This window comes from Somniosus microcephalus, chromosome 9 (genome assembly GCF_052327205.1).
Source record: "Somniosus microcephalus isolate GS21.2 chromosome 9, FLI_Smic_1.0, whole genome shotgun sequence".
Taxonomy (NCBI): Eukaryota; Metazoa; Chordata; class Chondrichthyes; order Squaliformes; family Somniosidae; genus Somniosus; species Somniosus microcephalus.
Window position 1 is genome coordinate 7236000 of NC_140995.1, and position 19151 is coordinate 7255150.

The 19151-nt window shown below is 42.8% G+C and overlaps 1 protein-coding gene across 7 annotated transcripts in view; it reads left to right on the top strand.

Moving 5' to 3' along the window:
* Positions 1 to 1677: 1677 nt before the first annotated feature.
* Positions 1678 to 19151, top strand: part of rock2a (rho-associated, coiled-coil containing protein kinase 2a) — a 220863-nt gene continuing 203389 nt past the window's right edge. For 5 of the 7 annotated variants that reach the window (XM_085996305.1, XM_085996304.1, XM_085996303.1 and 2 more), the window contains exon 1: positions 1683 to 2163. In XM_085996305.1, the coding sequence (XP_085852431.1) occupies positions 2071 to 2163 (93 nt within the window). In that variant the 5' untranslated portion in view covers positions 1683 to 2070. Of the gene's footprint in view, positions 2164 to 19151 lie in introns of all 7 variants that reach the window. The other 2 variants (XM_085996310.1, XM_085996308.1) reach the window with 2 other exon arrangements.

Sequence of the window (19151 nt, forward strand, 5' to 3'; positions counted from 1 at the left end):
AATTTGGCAGATGGAGTATAATGTGGGAAAAGGTGAGGTTATCCACTTTGGTAAGAATAGAAAAGCAAAATATTATTTAAATGGAGAGGGACTACAGAATGCTGCGGTACAGAAGGATCTGGGTGTCCTCGTACCGTGGCTGCAGTGTGTACCATCTACAAGATGCACTGCAGCAACTCGCCAAGGCTTCTTCGGCAGCACCTCCCAAACCCGCGACCCCTTCCACCTAGAAGGACAAGGGCAGCAGGCGCATGGGAACACCGCCACCTCCAGTTTCCCTCCGAGTCACTGACCATCCTGACTTGGAAATATATCGGCCATTCCTTCATCGCCGCTGGGTCAAAATCCTGGAACTCCCTCCCTAGTAGCACTGCGGGAGTACCTTCACCACACGGACTGCAACGGTTCAAGAAGGCAGCTCACCACCACCTTCTCGAGGACGATTAGGGATAGGCAATAAAAATGCCGGCCTTGCCAGCGATACCCACATCCCGTGAACTAATTAAAAAAAAAATCTTCTAAACTCTAGAGAATATAGGCCTAGCCTAGCAGGCTCGAGGGGCCAAATGGTCTACTCCTGCTCCTATTTCTTATGTTCTTGTGTGGACGCAAATTAGATTTCATCCTCAAATATATCACCAGCTGGGGGAAACATCCTCCCAACATCTACCCTGTAAAGAATTTTGTATGTTTCAGTGAGATCACCTCTCATTCTTCTAAACTCTAGGGAATATAGGCCTAGACTAGCAGGCTTGAAGGGTGGGGGGCGGCCCAAATGGCTGCTGATGTACCCAGCCCCGTGGAGACGTGCGCGCAAGCGCACACACACACACAGGCGTGAGCACGAGCACCAGCATGCACACGGACACACGCACACATGTATGAGCATGCACACATACACGAGCATGTGCACACAGACACGCGTGCGCGAGCACGCACACACATACACACATGAACACGTGCAGATGCACTTGCACGCACATGCATGCACACGCACATGAGCACGCACACCCGCACCAGCATGCACACACAGACACAGGCGTACGAGGACGAACACAGAGAGACACACACGCAGACGCGAGCACGAGCATGCACCTACACACACACAGATGGTGACATGCAGACGCGAGTACCGACGCACACAGATGGTGACACGCAGGCACGAGCACGCACATACACACAGAGACACGCGAGCACGTGCACACACGCAGATGCATGCACACACAGACACACGCATGAGCACGCACACCCGCATCAGCATGCACACACAGAGACACAGGCGCGCGAGCACGAGGACGAACACAGAGCGAGAGACACACGCAGACGCGAGCACGCACACAGAGACAGAGACACGCAGTCGCGAGCACGCACATACAGACAGAGACATGCGAGCACGAGCACGCACATACACAGAGACACGCAAGCGCGAGCAGATGCATGCACACACAGACACACGCATGAGCATGCACACACAGGCGCACGAGGACGAACACAGAGAGACACACACGCAGGCACGAGCACAGAGACAGACAGACACGCAGACGCGAGCACGAGCACGCACACAAAGACAGACAGAGACACGCAGGCACGAGCACGCAGGCACACACTCAGACAGAGACACGCGGGCGCGAGCACGCAGACACCCGCGCGATTCTCAAACTCTGGCCCGCTGCTCCCGTCAGCCTTCGGCGCGGCGAGGCGAATTCCGATGACGTAAAGCGGGTCCGGTGCGGAGTGGGAGCGGAGAGGCGGCGCGGGCTCGGGGCTGTGCGAGTGTTGTCGGTGCGGCCGGAGGGCGGGAGTAGGCGGCTGGAACCGGCGGGAGAGGCGAGGCGGCCGTTACCCGGGATAGGCGCGGCCGGGCCGGGGCGGGCGGAGTGAGGGCCATCCCGCTCCATCCTATGTCTCTGGTCAAGTTTCCCCTTCGCCCCTGTCTCCCCCAAGGCAGCTGTTGTAGGCCCAGGCTGCCGCGGCCTCTGAGGAGACGGCGATAGTCTCCCCGAGCCCCCACACAACTCGGCCCGCACCATTGCGGCGGGCGGACAGAAAGGATCGCGTTCACCCCCCGAGATGTCGGCGGCGGATAACCTGAAGACGCGGCTGAAGAAGCTGGAGGCGATGATCAGGGACCCCAAGTCGCCCATCAACGCGGAAAGTTTGTTGGTGAGTCCGAAGATGGGAAATGTTTTTCCTGCAGAACTTTTTTCCTTTCTCCCTCCCCTCACACAGCCCAGGCCTCCCTCCACACACAGGCCGTGTTTGTACAACTTACACAAAAAGCTGCAAGTTCTGGTGCTTTTTTTTTGTTGCAACGGCGCTAAGTGAACTTTTTGAGTTCATGATCTGAATGCTAAAAGCATCTTGAGATTGAATTCGTGCAGAATCTTGTGTTTTTTTTTACACTAAATGCTCGGATTGCACATCTGTCCATTGAAGTGGCAAAGCTTTCTTTGCTTTTGTTGTATTGTGGTCAACAGTTTTACTCTTTTTTCCCCATATAAGCGATGGCCCTTTTTGGCTAGCCCATGGCAGCATCATTCAGTTTTGGCTGATAAAATCTGTCACGGACAGTTGGTTTCGTCTTGTTGAATAGAAAAATCGGAACACTGCAATGAGATCATTTCATTTTTTTTAATACTTTGGCATACTTCATACTTTGGTAGATTCTGGTGGGTGCAGTAAACGTTTTCTGAAATTAAGCTTGGCACAGAATGGAAGTGTGACTCGTAGTTATGGAAATAAAGCATGGTGCCTGACATGTAGATTTTAAAGTACGTTTCAACATATTTAAGTAAGAGATCTAGTAGGAGTGGATAATTTCAAAAGAAAATTGTCCTGGTGAATTTTAATTTGGAGGTGACAACCATTAGTCAGTATTCTATAGGTCTGCATTTAAAGGCAGTAATCATATGGACGGGTTCAGGTGATGTAAATTGTAAGAACAAAGCTTCAGCGGTTTGTTGTCTAACCTTAAGTTTTATATCATTTTGTCCATACTAATCTACATAACTTTCATACATGTATCTTTTGCTATTACTTTTGGTGATCTAGGTTGGGGCCTTGACAGATGACAAGCTGCCATGTGAATGGAACTGCAGTGATACTGAGTTTAGATTTTGTTGCATGTTACAAGGGCATACCAGATATAAATACATATTTTAGAATTTTAATATCAACCTTTTGAAGTTTTTTTTACTCTATCCTTCGCAATACACTTTCTATACATCTGCAAAAGGTCCTTATTTAGTTGCACCCATGTGCACACTACCATTTTCACCTGTTTTGACTGCAGATCTGCAGCACTGACTATTAGAGTTCTAAATTGTTGCATTACTTCTGACCAAATGGATGCACTCAAGACACAAGTCTCAACTTCTTGTTGATTCAGATGAGCAGAATTTTATCTTGAATTTCATCCCTTGGCTCCTACACATGCTGTGGAACGGCTTGCCTGTTGCGCTGTGGTTCTGTAGATGCAAGAAAGTTTAAACTGCGCTCTTCAGCCTGAAAGGACTCCATTCTGATAACTTGTGTCAGAGAAGTTTAGAAAAAGTTTTTGTTTTACGCAAAGATGAATGTAAAAGATTTCAAAGGACTGTCTTTATTATTTGGATTTAATTATTTCAGTACTTCAAAGTTGTCCTCGCATAAAAGTACTTGAAAGTACTGGGGACTTGCAATGTTAACTCTGAAAGCTAGAAGAAAGCTGCTTGGCTAATATAGAGTGATGTAGATTATTATCTTTCCAAGTTGGGAGTATCAGCAATTTTTAAGTTGCGTATCAGTGGGACATAGCTTTGAAAGTGGCGTACTGTATATTGATTTTTGTTCAACTAAAAGTTCTCCTGGTCGGTCATAATAGGCCTTTTCTAAGTAAATTAGTAAGGAAGGGATTCAGAATACATTTACTGATCCCCATGGCCACCCTCTTTGGTCAAGGGAAATTCTAAACATGAAATTGTCAGGTTCTTTGCCATATGTTTCATTTTTTTTAATGTAGTGTACACTGGTGTAATGGGTTAGATGTTAAATAAGTATTATAAAAGCAACCGTTTGAGTGTTGGAGAGACTGCCTTTAACAATAGTTATAACATTTACAAAACACTGGCTTTAAAATTGCCACTATATCTAATAGTGAAAATCTTACTGTTGATAAGTCACAACATTTGAGCAAGTTTACAAGAAACTGTATTTTGGGAAACACAATCACAAAAGCTTTCTTCACTGGTTTACATTGGAGTGTTGATGTGCAGAAACTTGGGGAAATACGTGCAGGCTGATTTGTTTTCTGAATATATTAAAGTGTGGAGATTTTATAAAAGGTACATTGATTTATCTCCACAAGTGAGTTATGGTTCTACTTTTGAGATTGACCATAATGCAGAGATAGTTATCATATCTCGCTGTTGGCCATGACTTGTTCTATTTATATATCCGATTCAATATCTTCTTGCGCATGTAAGTGTGCCATAAGCAATATTGAAGTTATCAAAGAGGGGAGTTGAACAGTTCCTGATGAAATTTCACTTAATGAAAACTAATATTGCCCTGTTAATATTTGACTTAATTTAATTTGTCATCAAATAAAAATGTTCTGTTACAAATCGTAGCCTGATTTGAGATTTCAATGTTGTTTTCGCGCACACTTGCACTCTTTGTGTAGGATTAATTGTTTTCTGTGTTCGAGAATATATATTTAAATTTTGTACTTCATCACCTTGAATGGAATATTATAAGGATAAGTTGTTCTACTCCATTTGGCTATATGTAGTGCTTGTTGACTCTTTTGATAGGGGTCACCTATCTTGAAAGTGCCCGTAAACTCTAATTGAAGCTAAAATTGATGGCCATTACAGCCCCTGAAAGATAATATTTCAATCAATTGTCAGTTTAAAATTTATGTGCAAGTACTTATTCCGAGTCCATCTATAATAATTTTGTAATTCACAGTTCTATCAGCTGTGCATTTTTATCTTACTATAAAGTATTGATCACTTTTCTCTCACTTTGTGGACTCCTTGTCCTGTTCCATTTCTACCTGATTGGGGAAATTACCTATTTCCCAGCCTTTGTACTTCAGAGATACAGTGGAGAGACAAAGTTAAACTATCCCTCCTCGTTCTTCTCGACTTGTCTGCAGCCTTTGACACGGTTGACCACTCCATCCTTCTCCAACGCCTCTCCACCATCATCCAGCTGGGTGGGACTGCAGGCCTGGTTCCATTCTTATCTATCTAATCATAGCCAGAAAATCACCTGGATGGCTTCTCTTCCCACTCCCGCATCATTACCTCTGGGGTCGCCCAAGGATATATCCTTAGCCCCTTCCTATTTCTCATCTATATGCTGCCCCTTGGTAACATCATCCGAAAACACGGCGCCAGTTTCCACATGTATGATGACGACACCCAGCTCTACCTCCGCACCACTTCTCTCGACCCCTCCACGGTCTCTTAAATTGTCAGACTGCTTGTCCAACATCAGTTCTGAATGAGCAGAAATTTTCTCCAATTGAATATTGGTAAGACCGAAGTCATTGTCTTCGGTCCCCGCCACTAACTCCATTCCCTAGGCACCGACTCCATCCCTCTCCCTAGCATCTGTCTGAGGCTGAACCACACTGTTCGCAAACTTGGTGTCGTATTTGACCCTGAAATGAGCTTCTGATCTCACATCCGTGGCACAACTAAGACCGCCTACTTCCACCTCTGTAACATTGCCCGTCTCCGCCCCTGCCTGAGCTCATTTGCTGCTGGAACCCTCATCCATGCTTTTATTACCTCTAGACTTGACTATTCCAACGCACTCCTGGCTGGCCTCCCACATTCTACCCTACGTAAACTTGAGATCATCCAAATCTCGGCTGCCCATGTCCTAACTCGCACCAAGTCCCATTCACCCATCATCCCCTGTGCTCGCTGACCTACATTGGCTCCCGGTTAAGTAACACCTCGATTTCAAAATTCTCATCCTTGTTTTCAAATCCCTCCATGGCCTCACCCCTTCCTATCTCTGTAATCTCCTCCAGCCCCACAAACCAACCCCCCCTAGAGATATCTCTGTTCCTCTAATTCTGCCCGCTTGAGCATCCCTGATTATAATCGCTCAACCTTTGGTGGCCGTGCCTTCTGTTGCCGAGGCCCTAAGCTCTGGAATTCCCTGCCTAAACCTCTCTGCCTCGCTACCTCTCTCTCCTCCTTTAAGACGCTCCTTAAAACCCACCTCTTTGACCAAGCTTTTGGTCATCTGCCCTAATTTCTTATGTGGCTCGGTGTCAATTTTTTTGTCTTATAATACTCCTGTGAAGCGCCTTGTGATGTTTCACTATGTTAAAGGCGCTATATAAATACTAGTTGTTGTTGTCGTTGAGATGTGAGAGTAAGGATTGGGAAACCCTAACTTCCTGCGAGGAATCACCTCGACTCTGCCTAGCATTTACCCATGGTGGCATGACTAAGATCACTAACTGATATGGCAGTTACTGATGCATGAATCTTGACCGACCACTTCATGACGCAGTGCTTTGGAGACCCTGTGGTACCTTGCCACTGTTACTACTTTTATACTTTTCATAAATATTTTGCTGGGTAAATGTGCTAAGCTGCCTTGCAGAACTTTGAGGTAAAAGTGGGGAGTGTTTATCTGTGTGGCTCAGTCAGTATTAGTGGAACAGATTGGATGTTAATTCCATTCCCAGTGATGTTTCCAGTCATCAAATCTATGAAATAATTTTAGTTTGAAAAATGTGAAATTTGTAAGTCCTCAGTACTGTTTCATTGGGCTCCACGTTAAAGGAAGCATATTGAGGCTTTAGAGAGTGTACAACCAGATTCGCTAGGATGCTGCCTAGTATGAGGCAATACAAATAAGAAGAAAGATTTGGTCTTTTTTTGTTGGAACAATGCAGATTATGGAACGATATGATAGAAGTATTTAAAATTATGAAAGGATGGGACAGGGTTGTTAGAAGTGTCGGGTAGTTGAGAGGTCAAGAACGAGGGGCCATAACCACAAGATTAACAGTAACAGATTTTGTAAAAAATGCAGGAGCAGCTTCTTAACTCAAAGTTGTGAGGATATGGTATTCACTTCCAGGGTTAGTGGTTCAGGAAAAACTATGTCAACATTCAAGATTAGATTGGACAGCTGGATGAAGGCAATTAGAACTGTTTGCTTGTGTGGAGGGTAAACGCTGACACGGACTAGTCAAGCCGAATGGCCCGTTCCTGTGTTATCACTTCTGTATATGTAAAATTCTATCTATTTGTGTGTGTTTGTGTATATGTACACCATCATTTCAGGTGTAAGATACCTTTCCTGAGCTATTTTTACATATTTTAATTATGTTGGTTAACTTTACAGAAATGATTGTCAAAAATAAAGCTAAACCATTTTATGCAAATCAAGTCCATACCTACATGTTGAGTTCCAAAGACACACTACACAATATGCTTAATTGTCTTTACAACATGAATTTCCCGCAGTATCACTAGGAATATGTCAAACCTAGAGATTGCTTTAGCACACTCACTTTATCTGTGGGACCAATGTTTAAAAGACTGGTAGGATCCAACTCCTCTATTTGAGTTGTAAGGGCCTGGGGAAAATCAGCTTTATTGGTCAGTAAAGTGTCTCATAATAGGTTAGTGAGAAATAAAATCAGGCATACAGTATAAGTGGAAATGTAGCAGTACTGTTAGAAAGTTTGTTGATGGAAATGTTGGCTAGGCTCAGTGGTAGCACTCCCGAGACTTGAGCAGATTACTGTACCTAGATTGACACTTCAGTAAACTACTGAGGGAGTGCTACACTGTCGGAGGTGCCATCTTTTAGATAAGATGTTAAACCGAGGCCCTGTCTGTCGATGTGAAAGATCCCATGGCGTGAAAGAAGAGTAGGGGCGTTCTCCCCAGTGTCCTGGCCAAGTTATTCTTCAGAAATGTCACTAAAACATAATCTGGTCATTAATCACATTGCTATTTATGGCACCTTACTGTGTGCGATTTGGCTGCAATGTTTCCTACATTACACTGGTGACTACACTTCAAAAGTACTTTATTGGCTGTGAACCAATTTGGGATATTCTGAGGTTGGGAATGGCATATATAATTTTTTTTCTTCTTTCATAGGAAAGGGAGTTGGGGTGAATGGTTAGGCGAAGGGTTGGAAGTGGTGCCTCCCAGGTGGTCAGTGCTTTTGCTCTGTGTGTGTATTTTTCAATGATTTAGACTTGAATATAGGGAACACAACCTCTACATTTTCTAATGACACAAAAGTAGTAGGTTTGGCAAACAGTGCAGAGGACTGGAAAAACCTTCAGGAAGACACAGGCAAGTTAGCAGAATGGGCACACAGGTGGAAGATACAATTAGATTTGGACTATTTTTTGGTAATGCATATTGGGAGTAAAAACAAGGAATGGGCTTGGACACTCAGATGTTGAAGGGTTCAGATGAACAGAGAAGCTCAGGGTTGGAATACATAATTCCTTGAATGTATGAATGCAAGTAGATAAAACCATAAAGGACACTAACATTTGGGTTTTGCAAAAAGGGGCATAGAGTGCAAGCACAATGGTAAATTTGTACACTGGTTAGGCCACATTGTCGAAAGTACATTAAAGCCACAGAGAGCTTGCAGCACAGCTTTACCAGGGATAGGAAACTATACTTACAAAGAAAGACTTGATACTAGAGCAGAGAAGGCTAAGAGGAGATTTAAGGGAAGTTTTTAAAATGAAGAATTTTGACCGTGAACAGGGAAAGACTATTTCCTCTGGTTGGGAGTAAGTAACAACGGGTTATCAAATTAAAATTGTCACAGTGGCGAGAGATTAGGAGAAATTCCTTTACATAGAGGGTTGGAGTATGAAAAGCTTTATTCAAAGGGAGTAATTGATACAGAGACCATTGCATCTTTTAAGGAAAGATCAGATAAAAATATTTGAAGCAGATGATGATACAGGGCTATGGGGAGATAAAAGGATTAGTTTTGAATTCCTCTTCTATATACCCAGTGCAGACGTGATGGGTCGAATGGCCTCCTGTGCTGTAAACGTCTATGGTTATTTGGTCACGGTGATGCAAAAGTTGCACATGTGACTAATGCCAGCTAATTGGAAAAAGTATCATTTTATACATCAATAAAACTCACTAATGAACTCCCAGCTTTGCAAATCAACAAAATCTGTGTAAGTTGTGACTTGTGTACTAACTTATATATGGGGAGTAAAATGCGTTCAAGCTGTCTAATTCTATAGCGAATGCAAGTCTACATTACAAAACTGCCTATGATTTTATACTATTCTATACTAACCACTTAACCTTGTTTGCACTGCTAAATTGGAGCCTAACAAAGAAAAAAGGGCAGCACGGTGGCATAGTGGTTAGCACTGTTGCCTCACAGCGCCAGGGACCCGGGTTCGAATCCGGCCTCGGGCGACTGTCTGTGTGGAGTTTGCACATTCTCCCCGTGTTTGCGTGGGTTTTCTCTGGGTGCTCCGGTTTCCTCCCACAGTCCAAAGATGTGCAGGTTAGGTTGATTGGCCATGATAAAAAAAATGACCCTTAGTGTTAGGGGGGATTAAATACATGGGGTTATGGGGATAGGGCTTGGGTGGGATGGCTGTCGGTGTAGGGACTGGGTGCTAGGGTTTGGATGATCAGCCATGATCTCGTTGAATGGCGGAGCAGGCTCGAAGGGCCGAATGGCCTAATCCTGCTCCTATCTTCTATGTTTTTATGTTTCAGATGAATTGGCTCCCAATTGTGACTTATGAATGTTGCAATGTAGAGAGTTAATGAAATCCACTGTTTTGGGAGGGTTTGAATAGTTTGGGCTAGAAGAAGTGAAGTTGACTTTGCTTTCCTGTCGCTATAATTGTGATAGATGTAAAAGTAGAGTTTGATACCCAATAAAGGCTCGGCACTAGTCAAAAAGCAATTGATGCCATTTTCAGGGGACTTGCCTGCTCTGTGGCTTCTTCTTTATATTAGTATTTTTAAAAAGTTAAGGGACTGCTCCAGGTGGCACTGAGCCATAACAGCCCAGGTTTGATTCCTAGTTTTAGCTGTGTTATTTGAACTGGGTGATCGTAGAATTACAGCATCATAGAATGGTTGCAGCATTTGGCCTGTCGAGCCCGTGTGGGCTCTCTGCAGGAGCACCTCAGCTAGTCCCACTCCCCCACCCTTTCCCCGCAGCCCTGCAAATGTTTTACCTTCAGGTACTTATCAAATTCCCTTTTGAAAGCCATGATTGAATCTGCCTCCACCACCCTTTCAGGCAGTGCATTCCAGATCATAACCACTCGCTGTGTAAAAACGTTTTTCCTCATGTCGCCTTTGGTTCTTCTGCCAATCACCTTAAATCTGTGTCCTTTGGTTCTTGACCCTTCCACCAATGGGAACAGTTTCTCTCTATCTACTCTGTCTAGACCCCTCATGATTTTGAACACCTCTATCAGATCTCCTCTCAACCATCTCTGCTCTAAGGAGAACAACCCCAGCTTCTCCAGTCTATCCACGCAACTGAAGTCCCTCAGTTGGCACAGTTAACCTTGATGCACCTGGGTCACAGGAAAAAGTAGCAAGGATTCCTGCTTCTAATTGCTCAACGGTGATCGTTTTAGAAAATACAGTTCTATACATGTTTTTTGACCACAGAACTGGGCTTTGTTGTGGTGATCTACATGGTCAAATAATCTGGTGATGCTCATTGTCTAAGCGTGCATGAAGACTAGCTATTTAGGGAAGGCACAGAGGGTGATTGGTACCCGTAAAACTGTACCCCTGATTCAGGAGAGAACTGGAGAAAATTGAATGGAAAAAAAAAAGTTGAGGAAATAGTTGACAGAACAAATTAATGCATCTGTTCATTTACATGACCTGGGTTCTGATTATGCCTGAACTAATGGCATGAAAGTCTCTATAAGGGCCCTTAATGAAGTTAGTTTAGGCAGTTTCAATCCTGTTCCTAGTGGGTGCCTGCACAAAACACAGCATTGACATACACAGTTGTTTTTTAAAAGATGATTGCTTTATGCAGGTACTAAGATGACAAGGCAGTTATTTTTCTCACTCCTGTTTTAAAACCATCTTTTATACTTTGGGATGGTTTCCCAGCAACATGTGGTGGTGGTGGTGAAAAAACATGGCAACTGTCTGCATTCTGGCCACAATACAAAGGGTTCCAAAGGATGTGGCTTCTTTTGACATGGCTTTTCACACGTTTTTTCATGTGTTCACATACTCTGCCTACATGCTACATGTTGCTGTGTGCACTTTTCCCCTCTAACTTTTCCTTTTCTTCCCTCCACTCCCGAGGACACTGACTTGCACTGGGATTTGATTTCCCAGGTTGCAGCCTTTGGTACTGTACCCACCCCTCAAATGATCATTCTTCATGTATTGAACATATAGTGAGTCCTGCCTGGCAGGTAGCATCCTGATTTCAGCGATTGTCCCCACACACAAGTTTCCAGCAGATGTTGGTAGATAACATTTAATAGTGGGAATCATGACTGACTTTTTTTTCTCTAGATCAGGTCAGAGAAGTTAATTTCAGCGCCCCATTACTATCCCAGCTGAGAGAAGTTAATTTAGAACATTTAAAACACAGATGGAACCTAGCTCACTCCTAGTTTGTATGGCGAAGTTAGTGCATCAAGTCACTGGAGCTACAGTTTAATTTTTTTTGCTCACCCCTTCTATCAGCCTCATTAACAGTTATCACTGAAACGACTTGAAGGATAAGTTAGCTTATGCCGATGTTAATTTTTTTGCCATAAGTTTCAACTTGGAGCTTGATGATGTATATTTTTAGTGACAAATTAGCTGAATTTCCTTTTTTATTTAACGGTTCAGCTCCACAACTATATGAGTGAGTTATTTGGACCTTCTTGAGAATTTTATATCAATATCAATACAGCCCTTGCTGTGAACCAGGACCACCATGCTAAACTCTACAAATATGTGGGTCCTACAAAATCTGGTTAGATTTTTTAAAAACTTTACAATAACTCCAAAAAAGTAAAAGAAATTGAAGTCATCTTATTTTCTGAATCAGAACCTTACATTACAACATGGATTACAATTCAAAAGTACTTAATTGGCTGTGAAGCGCTTTAGGCATCTTGAGGTCGTGAAAGGTGCTGCATTAATGCAAGTTCTGTGTTTGTTGACTGTGTACTGTATATGCTCCTGAATAAGATCAGAAATTTCTGAGCTGAAGTATTAACTGGTTAGTTATATCCACAGCTGTCTGACCTGCTGAGTAGCATTTTCTGTTTTTGTTTCAGATTTCCAGCATCTGTAGGTTTTTACTTTTGTGAGAAATATATTTCATTATTTCGGGGTTCAAGTGGGGGTAGTTTAAAGTGAAGCAGGAGACCTACATTAGGTAAAAAGAGGAACAGGAGACTGGTGCTGCATAGAGTGGAAGTTGATTCCTGTACTTGTGATGCTGTGGGACACAACCACAGCACTGAACATAATCTGACCATCTTCCACTTTATTCGGTGCTGGTCTTCTGCTCCATCTTTTTATGGTTGTATATGGGTTACCTTATTGGTGACTATGGGCCTGAATTTGCTGAAAAGTTGCACCATAGTAATGGCACATCTGTGGCATACTCCATTATTATGCTGCAGAAATTCCTGGAAATTATGGTGTAAGTGACTTATACTATTACTTACGCCATGCCATAATTTGCTGGGACTTCTGCGGTGCCCCACAGAGACCTTCGCTGAAAAGGTTGAACAGCTAATTATTATAGCGCACCCCCCCCCCCCCCAACGTTAAAATCAGTGGCGGTTACGAATGTGCTGCATTTAAGTCTGTGCTCACGCCGCTTCCACTTACTGAAAGATAATGGTGCTCGAGACCTGGCAGCAATAAGATTTGTGTGTTTATTCAAAATGGTTGTTTCTGATGCCTCATAATCCACACTTAGTGCACACAAGATCAATCCGAATAGAATTCCCAGACCCATTCTCAGAAAATTCAAAGCACTAAGAGATGTTTGTGAGACTCCATAAGGCGCTACAGGAAACTGTGTGTTATCCGGAGGCTAAATGTCCGGCAAGCTCGAGCCACCGGCAAAAATCAGGAGCCGTTTTGTTAGGTTTATTTTCTTCTCGTGGCTTTTTTTTCAACAGTCAGGCTCTGCAAAGTCTCTCTGAAGCTATTGCTAAGCGACAGACGCTTCCAAGGTACAGCTGACTGTTTAGAAGCTGTTAGCAACAGGGTTTGTTGCCAGATACGGAGCTGCAAAGCTCCGTATGCTTCAACATTAGCGCTGGTGTGTCCGGCAGTTTTGAGGGAACGGCAACAGCTCGGTCCCGTCGGTGCCGGATAGCACAACGTTTCCTGTAAATAATTGTAAGTCTTTGGAGTTATACATTTTATAATCGACAGCCCCACATGTGTTTAAAATAGATAAGTAATAATGCAGGCTGTACATCCGGAGAACATAAAAACATACCTTTGGGGGAAAAAAAGCACATTGGATGCAATTAGAAACTGAAGTTGGCTCTTGCCCTTGTCCAATATGGAATGTGTTTGGAGCTTTCAGAATTGTGATTAAACATTGGCAATATATGGGAATTGGAAATCAGCTTTTGTCACTCGTCAGAAGCAACTGGCCGCTGTTGCGCTTGCTGTCAAACAGTTGAGCATTTTCTAGTTAAAATTTAAGTGGATTTTATGGCATCAGAATGTCATGTTATTTCAGCAAAAAGGTGCCCCGTGGATAACAATTCAAATATTTTATAACATGAACATTTTCTTGGTGCCATGTAAAATATTTACAGGTGAGAACGATAGCAATTCATGCATTTATACTACTGTTTCCTTTTGTAAAAAAAATTGATAAATAAATATATACATATATAGATTTGGCATGTGCGTGTGTAGCTAGGGGAAAAACTTCTTGGATATTCCTAAATGCCAGTCTCCTTAAGTGACTACAAAAGCGGACACAATTGGATCTGTATCGGACATTTGCTGCACCACTTCTGACATTCTCACTGTGGTGTATTTTAATCAGTTCTCCAGCAAATTGTGCTGTTAATTTGTCACTGGAGGATAGGGGAGTACAACCGCCTAACTTGTGGGGTTTGTCATCAGTATTGCGTTGCAGAGAATTCCGGGCCGTTGTATGCTATCACTGTTGTTTAAACAGTGTCAGCTTGACTTAGTTGATAACCATCTTGCCTGTGAGTCACATGGTGATGGGTTCAAGCTCCATATTGGACTTGAGCACGCTAGACCAACACTTCAGTACAGTACTGAGGGAATGCTACATTGTTGGAGGTGCTAGCTTTTGAATGAGATGTTAAATAGAGGCCCCATCTGCCATTCTGATTTTGTAGTATGCTCAGCAGAAGCGCGTGTATTGAGAAGTGGAGTTTCGGCTGAGGAAGCAAATGTTTCTACAATCGCAAAATACTGCGGATGCTGGAAATGTGAAATAACAACAGAGAATGCTGGAAACACCCAGCAGGCCGGGCAGCATCTGTGGAGAGAGAAACCGAGTCAACGTTTCAGGTCTGTGATGAAGGGTCACAATGCTGAGTGTTTCCAGCATTTTCTGTTGTTAAAGCAAATGTTCCCGTTCCACAATTTAAAAAAACAGGATTTGCATCTCTAGGTGTCTCTGTGGTACGCACTATTGTTTTGGTTAGGCTGGCAGTTGACTGGCTCCCAGACTTCAGCAAACGCTGCTTTTAACCAGCTTCTGGAATGCACGTTTTGTTTTTGAATCCTTTCTACCTCTTTTCACCCATCCCCACATTTCAAATGGAAGCAAGTGAAATTTGGTTTCTAGTTGTGTCTCATCTTCAACCTGGCTAATAATATTTTGAGGCATATGGCCTGTGTCTGTAAACATTTTTGGCAGTTGTTGGCGATCTTAATTATGCTTTATCTAATTTTCCCCCCATTTGCCTCAAAGTGCTGACTTGTGATCGGTTATACTTTCATGATGCTGGGATCCCTCTGGTAGTTTACCCAACCAGTTATTCTTGATGTGTAAACCTGGATTGTCAGTAGGCAATTTGACTGTCGGGATAGTATAACTGCGCTTGATCTTGCTACCCCCTGATGTCCACACAGGTTGGTATTTCACCAGATGTCACTACATACCAATCAGGAGCCTGCTTCTTGGACTCGATGTCTTTATGCCATTTGTAGTGCCCTCATCACCGTCACCGCTGGAATCGGCTAACTGAGCACGGATTAGGGTTCGAACTTTGGATCTTTCTGATCGATGTGGCTTAGTACCGCAGTCCATTTACCCACTGAGGTTCTTTTTTGTAAATGCTTCAATTTTTATTGGACAGTAGTAATGGTTGGGGATTCTCTGTACACGACCAGTGGTAGTAATGGCTGTAGAATAGTAGCACCAGGCTTGGAGAGCAAGTGCTATCGTAGGGGTGTAAGCAAATGTTTCATCTAATGGAGGAAAAAGTAGATTTTTAATAAATTATATATTTAGACAAAATCTACACTTAACAAGTTCACAATTTTCATCAGTAGTTACTTGCAAGTGACTGTTCTTTGAAGATACTGTCATAGAGTTTGAATTCAACGTTAAGGAAATATCGTCTAGTGTTTTTCTTTTTGCAACCTGCATTATCACTGGAGTTATTCATGTTACTGAAAAGATTTATGCACTACAGTAGTGAAGGCACATGTACACTACAGTGTTGTAGCAGATGACAGACACACAGGTCTCGCTCTCAGTTGCAGTAAGTGCCCTGACATTCAGAGAGTCAATGGCATCAGACTCTGGACAAATATGGCTCTGTGAATGTGCTGTCTGGTAAAGGCAGATGGTTTTATTAGAGTAAAACATGGAGAACAAACTTGCGTTGATGAGCTATTGCATGTGTTCAACCGAGGTTCTTGAGTCACTAACTGTGGTTGGAAACACATTGCATTTATTTGCACGGATATCATTTTTAGTAAGCTGTACTTGACGAGTATCAATGAGATGGAAAACATGCCAGTTGCATTCCAAGATGTAGAAATTGATTATACAAAGTATTTTCAACAGAGATGATTTCACAGCCATAACGTGTAATAACTGTAATTGCTAACATAGTGGCCCAACATTTGCGATCGGAGGCTTCTTGCGGGTGGACGCCGCCGACCTGTAACAATTCTACGCATTTACCTGGTGGCCCAGGAGATACGGAGCCTTGCGATCCTGGGCCTCTCCGGGTACGCGTGGGCAGAGCCCCACGTACCCCGGGGGCGCAGGCGGTTCGCAAGCGCCCCTGGAATCACGTGGGCTGGCCCAACCAATAAAAGAAGAGAATCCCCATTCATACTTATGGGGATTCTGTACGTACGGAACTCCCATAAGTATGAATGGGGATCACTTAAAAAATACACTAACACATGAAATAAATGTTTTTAAAAATTACATATTTAAAATGAATTAAAATGCCATTTAATTAAATATTTTAAACAAAAATTTAATTTTTAGAATTAAAAAAAATGTTTTAACGGAGCTAAAAATAAACTTAGCTTATTGGATAGGGTTTTTAGTGTATAAATGAGTGATAACATTCTATATTTCTATTTTTTAAAACTCTTATGCTGGTAAAAACAGGCCCTACGCAAAATACGGCCCAGTTTCTCAACCTCTGGTTCAAAATCAATTCAGTCAGTTTGTGCTGCTGAGACGGTCTGTTGTGCAGTGCAATGCAGCAGCGCTACAGAAACAAGGTCCTGACATAGTGTAAAAAGAAGTACATGGAGGTCACCGTCCCGAAATAGGATTTAAAAAAAACATGACAACCAGCTGTTTTTATTGCTCATAGCTGTTCTTGCAAGTTACTGTTGTGGGCTTCGATTTAATGCTGGGCAAACTGTCAGGTCCAGTTTCATCCTGTTGAACTTTACCCTCCGTCAGCTGATTAGCATGGCAGTGGAGAAATCTGCACCCAGATTACTTTGTCCTCTTTTGATTGCAAGAGCAATCAAGCACATTTCCTATTTCCTGGATCCCATGGGTAGTTCAAATGGTATTAGTAGGCAGAACAAAAGTTGTAACAGCAGTGGGAATCATGTATGCTATTGCAGGTGTTAACTCTGACCATAGTTCTTGGGTTGAGATGTTGAATGGAGATCCTGTCTGTCCATTCAGGTGAATGCACAAACTGGACCAAAGGGACTTATTTTCAAAACCTGTCTTGTGACCCTATTCACCTTACTGCATCTGCGGTATTTTGCTTTTGTATCCTATTCATCATCTCCTCGTCTGTCAAGGCATATGTACAAACTAATGCTCGTTAAAACAATTGCTTTACATTCAGTACCTCCTGTAACATGTATCCAGATATGCTATGTAATATTTGGAAGCTCTGCTTTAGTGAATTTACCAAAAGTTTAGTAGTTGGGCCAGACTAATGGCATAATTTAGGGACAGTTCTGTGGAGTGAGCGTTCTTTATATAGAAGATCTTTGTGGTTGTAGAATCAGGGTGAATGAATGAAGAAATAGTGCAAATTTAGTATCAATGACAACAATATTTTTGTGTAGGTGGAAATTGGTAGGAAACATAAAAATGAGAAAGCTGAGAGGTGCTGTTGGATTCTATCTCACAGCTGATTTGAATATCGTGCAATACTACACAAAAGCAAAATACTGCACATGCTGGAAATCTGCAACAAAAACAGAAAATGCTGCAAATACTCAGCAGGTCAGGCAGCATCTGTGGAGAGAGCGAGAGAAACAGAGTTAATGTTTCAGATCAATGACATTTCGTCAGAACAGCATTGTCTGTTTTAAATATCAGGCAAGTTCTGTTCTGGGTTAGCTTCTGTAAAATTGTAAGATCCGCTTTGTGCGAGTCTGGGTAGTTTAATGTTTTTCAGATACAGTAGTGCACAATGCAGGGCGGTCAAGTATGTGCTTGGTCAGACAACACTACAGTGGTCTGTTATGTGAACTTGTTCCTACTCCCTTTAAGATGTGATTTAACTAGTATGCTGGTGTTTTGAGATTACCCTCGACTTGACATTTAACTGGGTGGGCAGAATAGTGGTAGATGCTCATCATCATTTCACAGTTTCCTCGCATGAGTGGAAGATCCACGTGGTGGCAGTTCAGGACGCATTTAGCAGCTGAAGGTCTCCAGAGGTGCACTTGTTTGTCTCCCAGTCTCCAGACAACAATCAGCTCCTGTATTTCTGTTCAAGGACCTATAGGCAGTGTCAGCTTGGCAGTTGGATGGTTTCTCCTTGTCCTGGATATGGGGGTTTGCTGCAATTCCTCCATTTCTCAATATCTGACAGTTCAAAAGAGCAGTTTGCAAAAATTATACTGGTAATCCCTTGTTGGCCCTGGAACGAATCATTCTTGGACATCATGGCAATCTCCTGAAGCAGGTTTTCACTCCTGCGCAGGAGTGATGTCTTGCAGTTGGATAGCTTGAATCTTGTATCTAAACGCGGAGCGATCTAATAACAGCTTGCATTTATATAATGCCGTTAATGTTTCAAAATAGTGGGAGGGAGTAAGAAGTCATTGTTGAAGATGTTGGTTTTAACAATAATAACTTGCATTTACATAGAGCTTTTAATGAAAAGAACATCCTAAGGCACTTCACAAATACATCATAAAATCATAGAATGATACAGCATAGAAGGAGCTGTCCAATTAGTCCCACTTCCCTGCTTTTTCCCCATAGCCTTGCAAATTTTTTTCCCTTCGCGTATTAATCCAATTCCCTTTTGAAAGTTATTTTTGAATCTGCTTCCACCACTCTTTCAGGCAGTGCATTGCAGATCTTAAGAACTCGGTGCGTAAAAAAATGTTTTCCTCATGTCGCTGGTACCGGGTCAGGCAGGGACTGATTAGGATTGGTGGCCAATGGGTTGGTTCAAAAGATGGGTTTTTAGAACATTTTTAAAGGTGGAGAGGCAGAGACGGTTAGGGGTGGGATTCTAGAGACTAGTACTGAAGTGGCTGAAGCCTCTATTGCTAATGGTGGGTTGAAGGTTAGGGAAATGCAGTATTTGGTTGGTAAAGGGAGGCTGCAAAGGTAGTGTGGGACAAGGCCATATAGAGATTTAAAGATGAGGATTTAAAATTTAACATCTTGGGGGAACAGGGAGCAGGGGCAAGTAGCACTTAGTGCAG